The sequence below is a fragment of the Colius striatus genome, chromosome 2 (assembly GCF_028858725.1).
Source record: "Colius striatus isolate bColStr4 chromosome 2, bColStr4.1.hap1, whole genome shotgun sequence".
Lineage (NCBI taxonomy): Eukaryota > Metazoa > Chordata > Aves > Coliiformes > Coliidae > Colius > Colius striatus.
The window spans coordinates 60,207,787-60,221,339 of NC_084760.1; the positions used below are offsets into that span (position 1 = coordinate 60,207,787).

Genomic DNA, 13,553 nt, shown 5'->3' on the forward strand with positions numbered 1-13,553 from the left:
AAGACTGACCTCACACAGGTGGGAACGCAAGATCCAAGAGCATTTTTGTTAACCATGGGAAGTGTAGCACAGGAACAGAGGTGCCTCCAGGATGATTAACCAGCAGAGCTGAAGTTCTCTGGAACTGTTCAGAGACATTTCAATCATTTAAATAAAGATAAAAACAACAGCTGTGCTTGGAAAGATGGATTCATAGAATGGGATGGATTCTGAAAAAAGAGAGCTACTAGAAACAAGTACTCTTTAAAAGACCTTTATTTTGGTTGAATAGTTACAATTCGGAAGTCTATTTATGCTTACAGTTAGATTGTTCCCAAGTAATAATTCATAGTTTGCCATGTAAACAGTGCATTCTCTACCAGTCTAGTGTACAAGAACTTTACAAAATACAGATTAAGCGGCTTTTTCATCTGTACACTTTTAGATTAGTTTATCAAGATCAATTAAAAAGGCAAATAGATTAATTGGCAAAAAAGTGTTGTTACGTTTTTAATATATTAGTACAAAATGGCACAAAAGGAAAAAGGTCATTTTAAAGGTCATTATAAGCATCAAACAGCTTAAATAGTTTGAATCAGTTCAATTGCTTTCAACTTAATTTCGAATACCACTGCTGAACTTGGAATTGAACTTTAATTTTCTTCATCTGTATGAAACATCTGACATACAACTTTGGATCTGTTCTGAAACTGCAGTGATTAAGTTTCCATGAACAGTAATATTTAAGTGCAGTTAGGAAGTTGGGAATTTCCATTCCTTCCAGTAATTCTAAGAATTCATAGACTAGATCTTATTTTCATCTAGCCAAGCTCACTGATGTACACTTTAGTTGTAAGGATACTAGATGTGTGCACATAAAACACGGTATTTCTTAATGCAGGAACTCAAATGAAAAAATCCACATAATTGCATCATCCACCCTACCTACCTTTGCAGGAGGCTTCCAGGCACAACCACAGTCAATGCCAGACACGGAGATCTACAGAAGCATCTAAAAGATTTCAGGCAAACTGAAGGCTTAATTGAAAAGCTTCACTTACAAAAAAGAGGGATGGCACAAACTTCGCCCACCTACTTTTCATTTTTGAACCACCCATATCAAATGGGCAGGCGGGTGGGATGGGAAGAAGAGACAGAAAGACATTTCTAACTTAAAAATAAATTCTGAGACAGGAATTTGTTGCCTCGAGCAACAGTTCAGGAGTGTGTTTTGGCAGCAACATTTAGGAATATCCCAAAAAACAATTAACTGCCCTGTCAAAACAAATCATCAGGATTTTGATTAGCCCTCTAAACCTTAAGAGGTTTTTATGTTTAAGTTAACAGAACAGTTTATGACCTTGACTGTTTTTCTTTCTGGTAAGACAGCACCCACATCCAAGAAAGCAGGCAGTTATACTTATGGTAGTACTGAGAACGTGACATCTCAGGTTAAAACAAAAAGTCTTATAAAAAAAAGTAAGTGTGATATAGTACAGAACCATTACTTTACTCAGCTTCACAATGAGCAAAAACCATGACTAGGAATTTCCTTTCATAATTTAAATACCAATTACAATGCTTTCTGAAGAGGCTTATCTCGTAGAAAACCATATGATGATTCCAAGAAGAAACACTCCAATGGCAAGTATAATAATGAGGATGCACATCTTCTTTCGGGACTTTTGCTGCCAATAGAGAAAAAAAAATGAAACAACAAATTGATTGAAAACTGCACCACCACATTGGATGACTCAAATGCTTTTGTGGTCCCACTGCTTGCACAGTCTAAATAAGTTGTGTCCTACCTAACAAGAAGTCACATCCAATTGATCAAGAAAAACAAAAGCAGCTAAGGTATTCACAGCTTACTTTCATGGATATATACTACTGAACAGAATGATTTCTGTGTTTTTTGCTGGCATACATAATAAACTAACGAAAGAGAATGCAGTAACATAATGAAATGGATGAAATTACAACACTGGGGGAAAGAAAACGTGAGAGAGCAGGTGACCACATACAGAGGAAAATGGACAATTAGTCTGCATAACAGAGAGCACAGAAATAGTCTGCTAGAAGACAAATATTTAAAGACTATTAACGTACATATAGATGGGGACAAAGAACTACATTTTTAGACTCCTGGAAGATTGACTTTCCATCTATTCACAGTTAATTTAAAGTAGCTTTTGTGAAGTTTCTTAGGTACAACTTGCTCTTAAAAAAAAAAGAGAGATCTCACTAAAGACATGATTATATAGATGGCACTACAATAAAGTGTAAGTTATGATCATGTCCAGAACTTTCACATTACTCATGCAGGTTTGTAACTTGAGATACCAGACCACTTAAGACTAGCACCAGTCTGTCATCCTTTAGCTGAAGGATATGGAATCTGAAGGTTTCCTTCACAGCAAGAAAGGAAATTACTGGTGGGTTTCACAGGCTTCTGCTGATAGCTAAGGGACAACAACATTCAAATCTTGAGATTCTAGGCCTCAGCTCCAGAAGCAAAGCCAGAGTTCATTCTGTTTGGCAGAAGTTTTTCTGCCTGGGTATTTTTATTTCCTCCCTGCCTTGAAGAACTACATCTGTGTCAGTTCTTCACTGGAGCTGCCAGTTTTCTGCCTGGAACCACCCAGAGTATCAAGTTTCTTAACTATACTTGTCCAGTTTTACTGTCTTGTTGCCACTTCTCCCACTGTCAGGCTAAGATTACTTCATTTCATCATTTTACTTGCTGGAAGTCAATCCATTTGTTAGAGTACCTCCCTTTACTAAAATCTGTGGCTAGTTCTCGCCTTACATGCCCAGATTCTTCTGTTTTCATCTACATCTGGCTACCTCTTTCAATCTAACTGCATTGAAATAAACATTTATCCTGTGACAACACTTAAGCAAGGCTGTGGACTAAAGACATGGAGATCTTGTTTCCTCATACACTTGTTTACCATTTCTGCAAGTGCTGAAACAGCAGTGTTAAAGGTGGAAAGAAAGGATAGGAGCCTGGCTTTGCCCAAACATCTCTGCTGTGAGAATGAACCCCACCTGGCAGATGAGTGCTGTGTGCCTTGTCTAACCATAAAAAGAAGCTGTGAGGGTACCAGCCATGCGCAGCCTCATCCCTGCCAACACTACAGGCCTCCAGCACTTCTATGAGGGAATAAAGGCATACAGATATAACAGCTACCAAAATTCAAATAAGTCTGCTGAAACTGGAAACGATTTTTTGGCATCTTGGAACAAGGAGGAGTTTTTAAGCAAAGGAAAGTTCAAATCTGAAGCAAACTACATAATGCTTTAAAAAACTGCTGACTATTTGGTCACTGCTGCAGACTCACTGAACAGAAGCTTGTCAGAAGTCTCAATAACCTTCCTTTGAGATCAGAAGATATTAATCCTTTCCTCCTCAAAATAAAACACAAAGTTTTTCATTTAAAATTTCAACCAGAAGCTAACACCTTCAATGGAAAATTTTGGTTGCTAACACTTTTTTTTTCCCCTGAACTTTGTCAGTATTAAAATAGGAGCCATCAACCATACTTAATGTGCCAACTGGTGACACCTAGAATATAGTTCAAGGATGCATCCACCCCTTTCTCTCTTTTACTTCAGCAATCAGCAGGCAATTCTTCAGACATTTTGTCATTGATTTACTGTCCTGGCTACTACTAACACACATAAGAGGATTTAAAAAAAAAAAAAAAGTCTAAAGACTAGCTCTGACTTAAAAGGGAAGACTTACTACTAATAAGATTATTTCTAATAAGTTCCAAAAATGTTACAAAGAAGTGGCATTTAAAGGTATTTAAAAGGCTTTTCAAAGAAGTTTGAGAGTTTGAAATGTTTTTAGCATCAGGGTAGCAATTAACAGAAGCTGGATATATACAGCTTTGAGAAGATTTAGACAGCAAAAACTGGTGCTAACTAGCAGCACCTTCCACAGACTTCCTTGCCTATCTTCCCTACTTCTCCAGCGATTTTTAGAGGCTTGCTCTCTATATACAGGAATCTTTTACTTCTTTAGCTGTAAGAGGAAGGCTTTTTTGTTTGCTTTTGTTATAAAGCTGTAGCTCCAGGTACTCTGAAACAGCCTGGCTAATGTTACAGGAAACCCAAAGCTTCCAGAGGTCATCAACTTCTGTTTTATAGCGACCTAGAAATATCACTGTAGTCTAACATTAACCTTTAAGCAAGTCTCCAAGCCTTGAGGGAATTGATAAGCAAAATCTGAACTGCATGAAAAATCATTAAGATAGGACTACTGGGAAAGGACACTTACACACAAATGGCAGTCAGCATTGACATTACCTGGTAGTTTGCTGCTCTTGACAGCTGCTGGTTTGCTTGCTGCACATGTACTTCTGCATTTTCCACGTTGGCTTCTATGCTGTCTTTATTTTAAAAGGAAATATTTCAAATTTTGGTTAGTCATAACCTGGTGAAAGGTCTGGAATGATGAAATACACTTGAAACCAGATGTAATAGCTGTCCCCCAACTGCTAGTTTTATACCTTGCATTATGGAAGTTTGACTCTTCCTATACTTATGCCAGAGTTAATTTCAGAACCACCCAGGCAATGAGTGGCTGTTCTAGCTGCAGGGCTGAATCTTAGATATCAAGCAGGGTAAAAACAGGTAGTACTTTTTTTTTTTTCGCTTTAAAACTTCTATTTGTCCTCCAGCTTGCTACTACTACTCTCTGCTCAGATTAAACAAGTCCTAAGGCCTGTGGAAATCAGAGGACACAAAAGACCCTAAGAGGCATGACTCTAGGTTGGTATTGTACCATCCTGACATAGATTTGTTCATTATTTTTCCATGAAAAAATATGAACAGATTAAGGGCTAAAATGACAGAAAAAGCCATAAAAATGTATGTGGGACATAGCCAATGGCATGGCTTAGGAGCAAACACAGAAAATCTATTTCCCAATCACATTTTGTTAAAAGAATAAGCCTGTCTGCATGGAGGGCAAAGCAGGAACCTCTGCTGAATTTGCATATATCATTAGTCAATACAGTGGAACTCCCCACATGAATTCTGATTTTACACAAAATTTAAAAAGCTACTTTTAAGGACATTTTATACAAATTAAAAACTACACCACGTTTTACATTAGATTTTAAACACATTCTTAATACATTCCTTGTCACTTCTGATAAGTCTACCCATCATTAGGTTGCACTTGATTCACTTTAGCATTGATATTGTCATTAGAGGAATTCTTCCAGCAAAAGGAAGTTCTACATTGCTACTTTCCAGAGAAACGGAATTAAAAAATATTCAGAGAATATTTTAATTGGACTTACCTATCACATCACCTTGTTCATGGATCATCATTCCTAGATCTTTAAAAATTTCATTGATGTCCATAATATCTGCCTGCAAGGAAACAATCGTCACACTAATTGACATAACATATTCTAGCATCTCTATACATTTAGATACAGATACTGCTCCTCCTCCTCCTGAGTATGCATACTTGGCTCTCTACATTACAAGATAAAAGATCTTAATGTTTATTTGGAAGGCTTTTTTGGTACTAGGAGACCAAGTTTATGATAATCTAACTGAAGATGAGTATGTGCAGAAAGTGCACATTGTCACATCACAAACAGGACCTCTCATTGCTAAAGGTTTGTCTATATACATACTTTTAATAGTTTAACTGAAGGGAATGGTTCATGCTAACTTTGCTTAAAATCTATCAGTTTAAAACAAATGAATAAAAGCATATGCAGAAAGCACCTTACATTAGTTTTAGTACACTTATTAAATTAAATATACACAAATTCCATAAGAACCAGAGTTTACAGAAATTTTCCCTATAATATGGCCAGGCTATTGCAGCTATATTACATTATCCTATTAATTATCATCTGGTTATGATGGAGAGATAGATGCCATGTTACCACTGTGCATATGAACTCTTCTTAACTAACGACTGATAAATCTGTTTAGTTCAACTCACTGTAAGTTAAAGTATGGGTGGCAAGGGAGAGATTACTGCAAAATCTATACATATAATGGATTTTGCCACATCCATCAGAAAGAATTCCTGACAAACTTAGGTTCCAGCATCTTTCTTGTTGATGGCAGAGATGTGGATTTCAGACTAGCTGAAAAAAATTCATTTTGCCTTCCCAGAAGTCTCTCGATGTCAGTATTTCAATATACTTTGACAATTTTTTGTGTAGTTTACAACTTGTTTTTAAAGGTTTGATGAGCCCTTAATTACATGTTTGAACAAAATGGACTAACTCTGCATTTCCAGAAATGTTCAATAAAGCTGCTTATAAAGTGAAGTGTATTTTCTTGTAATCACACAAGTACTTGCCATAACTGAACCACTGAAGTTAAATACAGTATCAAAAAATAGCTTTCATACAGTATATTTTTAATGCACATTTTAGATCTAAAGGCACTATTTGTAGCTTTGAAGGAAGAAATCACACCCACAAACAAACTCTAACTTCTCATGATTAATGTCTGCAATTAATGCTCATGCCACTGTAAAAAGGTTTTTCTTTGAAAACATTAAAATCATATTCTGCTGTGAAAGCACTTGCACTTACTTCAAGCTGCCTAATGGAAGACTCTCTCTCCTCAATAAGACGGAGGTCATCTTCTGTAATTTCTTCATCTTGTACTTGTGCTTGAGGTTGACTTATCAGACAAAATAAAGTAATCCAGAATTGAACAGGAAGGATTAGAAATAACTCAGAAGAATAGAAGAACACTTAAGTGTACAGCATATACCTCACATCATTGGTTAACAAAATTCATGGTTAACAAGTGTTTTTCACCCTTGTCTGTCTAGCTAACAGGGAAGGTCTAACAGTCACGTATTTCGTATAGAAAGGTGCTGCATTAGTAATGCTGAATGCAGCATTAAGCTAGCTGATTGAAAGTTCCAAGTATGAATACAAGGGCAAAGTTCCTTCTGAACAATAAACAGCAGAATCTGTATCTATCTGAGGCAATAGCATTTTTGCCAACAAAACCAAATCAGAGACTAAGAAGCAGTTTTTGGAGAGTGTGAAAGCAATGGGAGATCCAGTAAACATTGTGTCCTTATCACAGCTTAACAGTTCCACTCTATTCACAGTCTGGACTGTGCTTACCAAAGTTTGGGTCTCAAAAAGCCCAAATACAGATTTAGGACAACTTCAGGAGATGCCTAATCTAAAATACGGCAAAAAAAGGTAGAGTTGATGTGAACTTCTCCTTTGTCTTCCCACCTATCCCAAAATCTCTTCTGTACACTTGCCCTATGGAAGCAAGCTTAACTGAACAACCCATCCCAGCTCCCTCCAGAAAAAAGGCAACTGATCAGAAAAAATAAATAAAAAAAATTAATAAAACCAGCATCTGGCTTTTCTGCAAGACATTTATTATTCTGAACTAAGTTAAGATTTACTAACAAATTCAGCCTACCTGTCCCAAGAGACAAGTGTTCCTTCTTTGTAAGCATCTTCAGGAGCACCACCCTACATGATCAGTGGTTAAAAATATAAATAAAACATTATGGCCCTGAAAGGAGCCCTGTCAGCATTTCTATAATGAGTCAATATTACAAGGTTTATATTAACTTCAAACTGAAACATGATTTAACGTGTTCTCATCCTGCTTTTGCTTTATGCATGCAAAAAGCAGAAATACAAGCAAAAACATTCAGCTCAGTAACTGCCTGCTAAAATTTATAAGTACAGCAACATGTACTTGGCACAGAGTGAAAAGGAAAAATTGATAGGATACCAAGGAAAAGCTCAACACCTCAAGCTCCTCAGCATTTCTGCTCTTTACTACTACATGAAATCTGGCAAGTGATTCTTCCCTGTAGGAAAAATCTGTTGATAGCTAAAGGTCCAAAGATAGCATTTAAAAATCTACTAAAAACTGCTTTTGCAAGATTCCAACACAAACCCAGGGGCAGTTCATGCCTTTGTGTGACAAAGGCAAGGCAAAAGGAACAGTTCTTGGGGATGGTTATTACAACTGAATTCAGCCTTTACTATAAATCCACGTAGCACACATTCTGCAGTATTTGAAATCAGATACCAACTTTTCTAAGTAGCATTGTAGAGGCAAGCTTGACATCGACCACCACCATAACTGTAAACAGAGTATAATGGCACATTTTCTGATACTTACCGATACTCTTGAGCTGGCTCTTACTCTGGCTACAATGTCTTTTTCTTTCTCAGCAGCTTGCCTTTGGAGTCTTTGGAAATTTGTTAGAGCTGTGGTGAACTCTCCCACAAGACGGTCTTTCTGTATTTTTCTTTGACGCTATGGGAGAAAAGGTTTTACCAAGTCAAATGAGCTCAGGCTTTTCAAGGCTCTGCCACTTCCAGGCTGCTCAATGCTAAGGCATATAGTCTTCTTTTTTTCTGAATAGGTACAAGGGAAGGCTGTCTACAAAACCATTTGCAACCGCATGGACGAATCTTCCTTCCATCTGGGAATCACATAACTCTGCGCAATTTAAGGCATTTGAAGAGGAAAACAATATATTTATTTTCTTTTAACAGTTGGAAATGAGAAACAGGCAGGGACAAGAAAGCTTCTACCTTCCTGATTACACGTTGATTATGAAATCTGTTGTTTAATGTAAAATATTTTGATACCATGGATGCTAAAAAACAAAGTTGAAGGAAGACTGCAGAAAAGAAATTACTGGACACTTCAGATTTATTTTACACAAATATTGAAAACACATATGGAGATGCATCCAGAAGTGGGTTCACATTGCCCTCGAGTGCTTAAGAACTGGTACAAGAATATCTCTTCTAATGTTTCAGGCTTTTTTTTTTTTTAAGATGAAGAGGAGGGAAGAGAAGCATTTAACATTCAGGAGAGCCTCCACTGTATTTGCCTTAATGTATCCATTACGTCAACTTCCAAGTTTCTGAGAGACTATAATTTTTCATTCATCAATCTGTTATTTATATACTTCATTGAGAGGCAGTTATGATGAAGATGCTTATAATAAAAGATTCAAAATACCCCACCGCCAACTTTTCAGCTCCAAGATAAAGAAGTTGAGAAGCTGTTAACCCACCCATCTCCAATATATACTTTGCCTGAACTAGAGGTTATATACCAAGACTTAAGTTTTAACACTTCTGTTAGAAGTTTACAACTTGACAGGATGTGCACACATGGATCAATGCCTACCATTTGAATTCCTTGTGTTACAAGGGAATTAATTTTCAAACTAAAGGCTCCTTCATAACCAGTCGCAAACCAGGCAGGTTGTTTTGAGTGCCAATAACCTGAATCCATGTTTTCTAGGATCCTGTTGCACTTAACCCTTATTTAAGCAGCAGATTTCACTAGGATGAGAAACCACAGGATGGCAGACAGGAGTGTGTTAATGACAGCAGCCACTTCACATGTTGCCTTCTGACAATATTTTACACAGACCTGGGAAAGAAGCAGTTTGAAGACTGCACAAGTTGTTTTAGTAACAGCTTCTGTCTACTCCTCTTAAGAAAGGAAAAGTCCATGGACAAGACATAGTGCATATGCTGATCTGAGTGATGTAGAATAGACCTATTGTGCATAATTAAATTATTTGGACAGTGGGTGAAAAAGTCTGGCCACTTGCCCTGTAAGCAGTTTTGGTACATAATTCCTTGATCCTGGAAACAGTCAGAGGGTCTGCAGAGTCAGACTTAGCACCATTGCAATGGATTACAAAGCACCCAGCTACCCAAAACCAGAGGCACAGTATACTTAGTGCCTCAACTCCTACCACTCCAGTCAAACTACTTCATTCCTGATACATTAAAACAACTGTGGAACAAGTCTGGACCGCGACAAAATATTCTTCTGTTGTTGCACCCCTGTTGTGCAAATGCGTTGACTAACTAAACATTGCTTTGAAAGCTTAGTAAGGAGCACAAAAACAGGCATGCAGAACTGGTGTCACTCAAATACTCTACATGAGCCAACATGATAGTCAAACAAGTTGTGCTCTTTGGTTTCATACCTGTTCACTTGTTGCAGGCAGAGATCCAAACTCTTTAATATATTTGTCAGTTTCTTTGGCAAGCTGGTTGGTATATTGCTGCTTCTGTTGCCTAAAACCAAATGCAAAGCTTCATTAGAGACCTTGGGTTAATTTGTTTGAATTTCAATGATTCTCAGAAAAGCAACAGTAATACATGCCTCTCTGAAGCTCATGAACCCACCTTTATTCTGTTACTCAGTATAAAGGCAGGACACCACGGATTCCAGATGGGGCAACATCATTACTCACCTTTTTTTTCTATAAAGAAAAAAGTTTTCTTCCATTTTCCTAATGCACAGCAAGAGGCTTCTAGTTACTATGAATATCTAAACATCCTTATCATAGTCCTTTTGAGACTATCAATAGTTGGAAACACTTGGTCATTTCTGAACTCAGAAGATCTGTAGAAAAGACCAAGTTTTTCCTGTGCGGAAGAACATATGTGTCTTGAGTATAATTATGATATCACAGCCCATTAAATACCAATTCATATAAGTTACTGGGAAGCTTATCCAAGGAGGTCTACATTCTCCCATGATACAACAGCTGTGAAATTAGCTGACTAATAGCTTTAACAGGGCTTAAAAAAAGAGCCTTGTCTTCAACAACATTGCTGTTTCTGGGGTTTTTTGTGTCTATGCTTCTGGTATTATCACACAGCCCTTTACTCATCTTCATTTTTTTTTTCTGGAGCAACTCTAATTCTTTGCCTGCTTTTGCATCCTTCCCTCCAGTGTATATAAAAATGGTTTATCCAGAAAGTTATTAGCAAACAATCAACATCTATATTTAAAATAATCAAGTAAGTCTTCAGATACATACCAACACAAAATGAAAAGGCCAAATGTTTAGACAAGTTAAAAAAGTACAGATGAAAACTCAAGAAAACTTACTATATATACTGCCTTCACAAAGGGACTGGAATGTATCCTTAACAACAGTTCCTATCCTATTTAGTTGTGAATTTATGCCTAAATCCTGTGTGGTTATTGTATAAAGCATGTTTGTTGATCTTCACCTATTCACAGTCTCTAGTACAGAGATTGTATCTAGTTAATGATATAGGTCCTGAACTTGGGCTATTGTAAAGCAATTTGGCTATTCACATAAAATCAATGATGTGATGCCTTTGGTCCAATACACACCCACTCCTACTATTCCATGGCTACAGTATGGCATTGACCACTCTGACAATTTCCACTTTCCTCATCCCCAAGGTGAGCACAATGCATCAGTTACCTGCATTTATGATGCCTGCATTACTGTGGTAAGGAATTCAATGGACAGGAAAAGAATAAGAATAAAAATAATAATAAAAAAATCACATTGGTTCATTAGACTGTGACAAGAAGTGGGAGCAGGTGACTCTTTCTGGTAGTGGTGTATTGGTGGAAGTCTACCTTCAGATAACTGAACTACAGTACACCATCTGCCTTGGAGCCTTCTTTCACTTCTGCTACTTTTGTACGTCTGGTGCATGTTTATTCCATAACGTCACCCTTTACTGTAGCCTTCATCACTAAAAAAGACACTCTCCTCCATTGTCACATCTCACCAAAAAACCCAAAACCAACAGTCATTACCTTGTGAAACTTTGTATAAGATTTGAACAATGAACTGGATTGGAGGAGTGTGGGCATTTGTGATCTTGCTTTCTGGTCCCAATACTTTCCCTTTGCTGACATACAGCATAGCTTTTATAGATGTGTCAAATACTGCGGACAACATATGTGACAAAACCAGCTGAATCTAGTTTACAGACTATCCAAGGTTCATTTTAAAAAGTGCATCTCAACATTTAACGTCTGAGTATTTCTCTATACTATTCTCTGTGCAATCAAGTACTCTGCCTAACAAAAATATACCTCAGCACCTACTAGGAGGTTGTTTACAGTGCAATGAAATTAAACTTTCTCCTGTGAAGTACTCACAGCTGTTGCCTGAGATCAGGTGTGTCTTGTGGTGTTCCAAGATGATGTAGTATTCTTTGTATTTCGGCAGCTGTTTGTAAAGAGAAAGAGAAATTTTAATGGGGTACCAACAATTCCCATTTAATTTTATGCATTTTTGCTTGACAATTTTAAAGCCATAAAAGTTGTCAGAAACTGCCACTCAAGACTTTTTCAACCTACTACAAAGACTCTACTTGAGAAGTCTCAGAACAACTAGTGAATGGTTTTTGCCAAATCAAAGCCCAGAGTTTCGTACAAACGATGCCAATGTATTCAGCAGACTAGGTAGAAACAGGTAACTTAAAGATTAATAGTTTCACTATAATAAGTATAAATCAAGCCTTCTAATATTATTTTTCAAAATATGCAACACAATTTCATTCTGGTGAAATCATATTTTATGCACGTAGTTTTGGAAAGCTCTATGAAAGACTGACATTACATTATCATTTGCAAATATTTCAGAACCAGTGCATTAATGACGAGACAGGAACAAAGCAGTCACAGGCTTACAGTACATTAAAGAAAGAAGTCAGGTGTCCATGTTTAAATTGTAATTTTGAGATGCTAACATTTTTAAATATGGAATACAAACCACCAGTGATTTTTAGATGTATTTCATAAAATGAATTAATTTTTAATTGTAAGAAGTGATATGTAATCTGAGCCTTATTTTCAGCTTAATATATCTTACTGTTACACGAGAAAGCAAGGAGACAGACAACTAAAGGGTACACAGTTTATTACACCACAAAACTAATATCCTTGATGTGCTTTCTCTAAGCTTAACATCCTCACATCTTTTAAAACAAAATAATACATAGGCAAAATAACTTATTTTTTCTTGACTTTAGGTAGAAATAGACTTGTCTTCCCTGTACTTCTGTGGCCCTCCCCTGGCAGACTGGTGTACCACACTGTCAGTCAACAGCATGACTGTATGATAGTACGTAGGATCCTCCTGTTACTAGCATGCTACCATTTTTTCCCTAAATACAGTTAGGATTGCAGCAAGAGGTAGCCCTAAGTAATGAAGAACACCATTAAAGGAGTATTTCTCTATATACAGTGGAAGAGATCTATAACTGACCAAAGTTCAGTTACAAGAAGTCACCTGTGACTTACGTTAAGCAGTTAGATAGAATCGGAACTCCTTAGAATATTTTAGCAATACTAATTCTAACTTTTGTTTCATAATAAGTCTCCAGTGAATTAGATGACATTGGATTTTCCACACTGCTTTACCTAATGTAACAGTGTCTACAACTGCTATAGCCAATTCCTTCTGTGCACACACAGGTTATGAAGAAACCCAAATAAGGGCAAAGTTAGTAGCTACATTTTGCATGAGGTAAAAAATAAGTAATTACTTCAAAGCAGAAGTCTTTGAGGGAACTGAGTGGACAATAAGCTACTAAAAGAACTACTGAGGGGGACAGCACCGTAAGACAAGATTCACGTAGCTAATATTTTAATCACGCTGAAAAGCAACAAAACATCAGTGAAAGACTTTGAATTTTGCCTGCAGTCACTACCTCCTGCCACACACCAGCCCTTGCTCACCGGGGCCCTACTTTAACAGGCAGAATAAAAAAAGT

The 13,553-nt window shown here is 37.0% G+C and overlaps 1 protein-coding gene across 1 annotated transcript in view; it reads right to left on the reverse strand.

The window, feature by feature from the left end:
* Window positions 1-237: 237 nt before the first annotated feature.
* Window positions 238-13,553, reverse strand: part of STX7 (syntaxin 7) — a 33,541-nt gene continuing 20,225 nt past the window's right edge. Inside the window, exons 3-10 of the mRNA XM_061990765.1 lie at window positions 11,935-12,004; window positions 9,983-10,073; window positions 8,140-8,277; window positions 7,423-7,475; window positions 6,561-6,651; window positions 5,295-5,367; window positions 4,294-4,376; window positions 238-1,667 (exon numbers count right to left, since the gene is read on the reverse strand). Of these exons, the coding sequence (XP_061846749.1) occupies window positions 1,575-1,667; window positions 4,294-4,376; window positions 5,295-5,367; window positions 6,561-6,651; window positions 7,423-7,475; window positions 8,140-8,277; window positions 9,983-10,073; window positions 11,935-12,004 (692 nt within the window). The 3' untranslated portion in view covers window positions 238-1,574. The remainder of the gene's footprint in view (window positions 1,668-4,293; window positions 4,377-5,294; window positions 5,368-6,560; window positions 6,652-7,422; window positions 7,476-8,139; window positions 8,278-9,982; window positions 10,074-11,934; window positions 12,005-13,553) is intronic.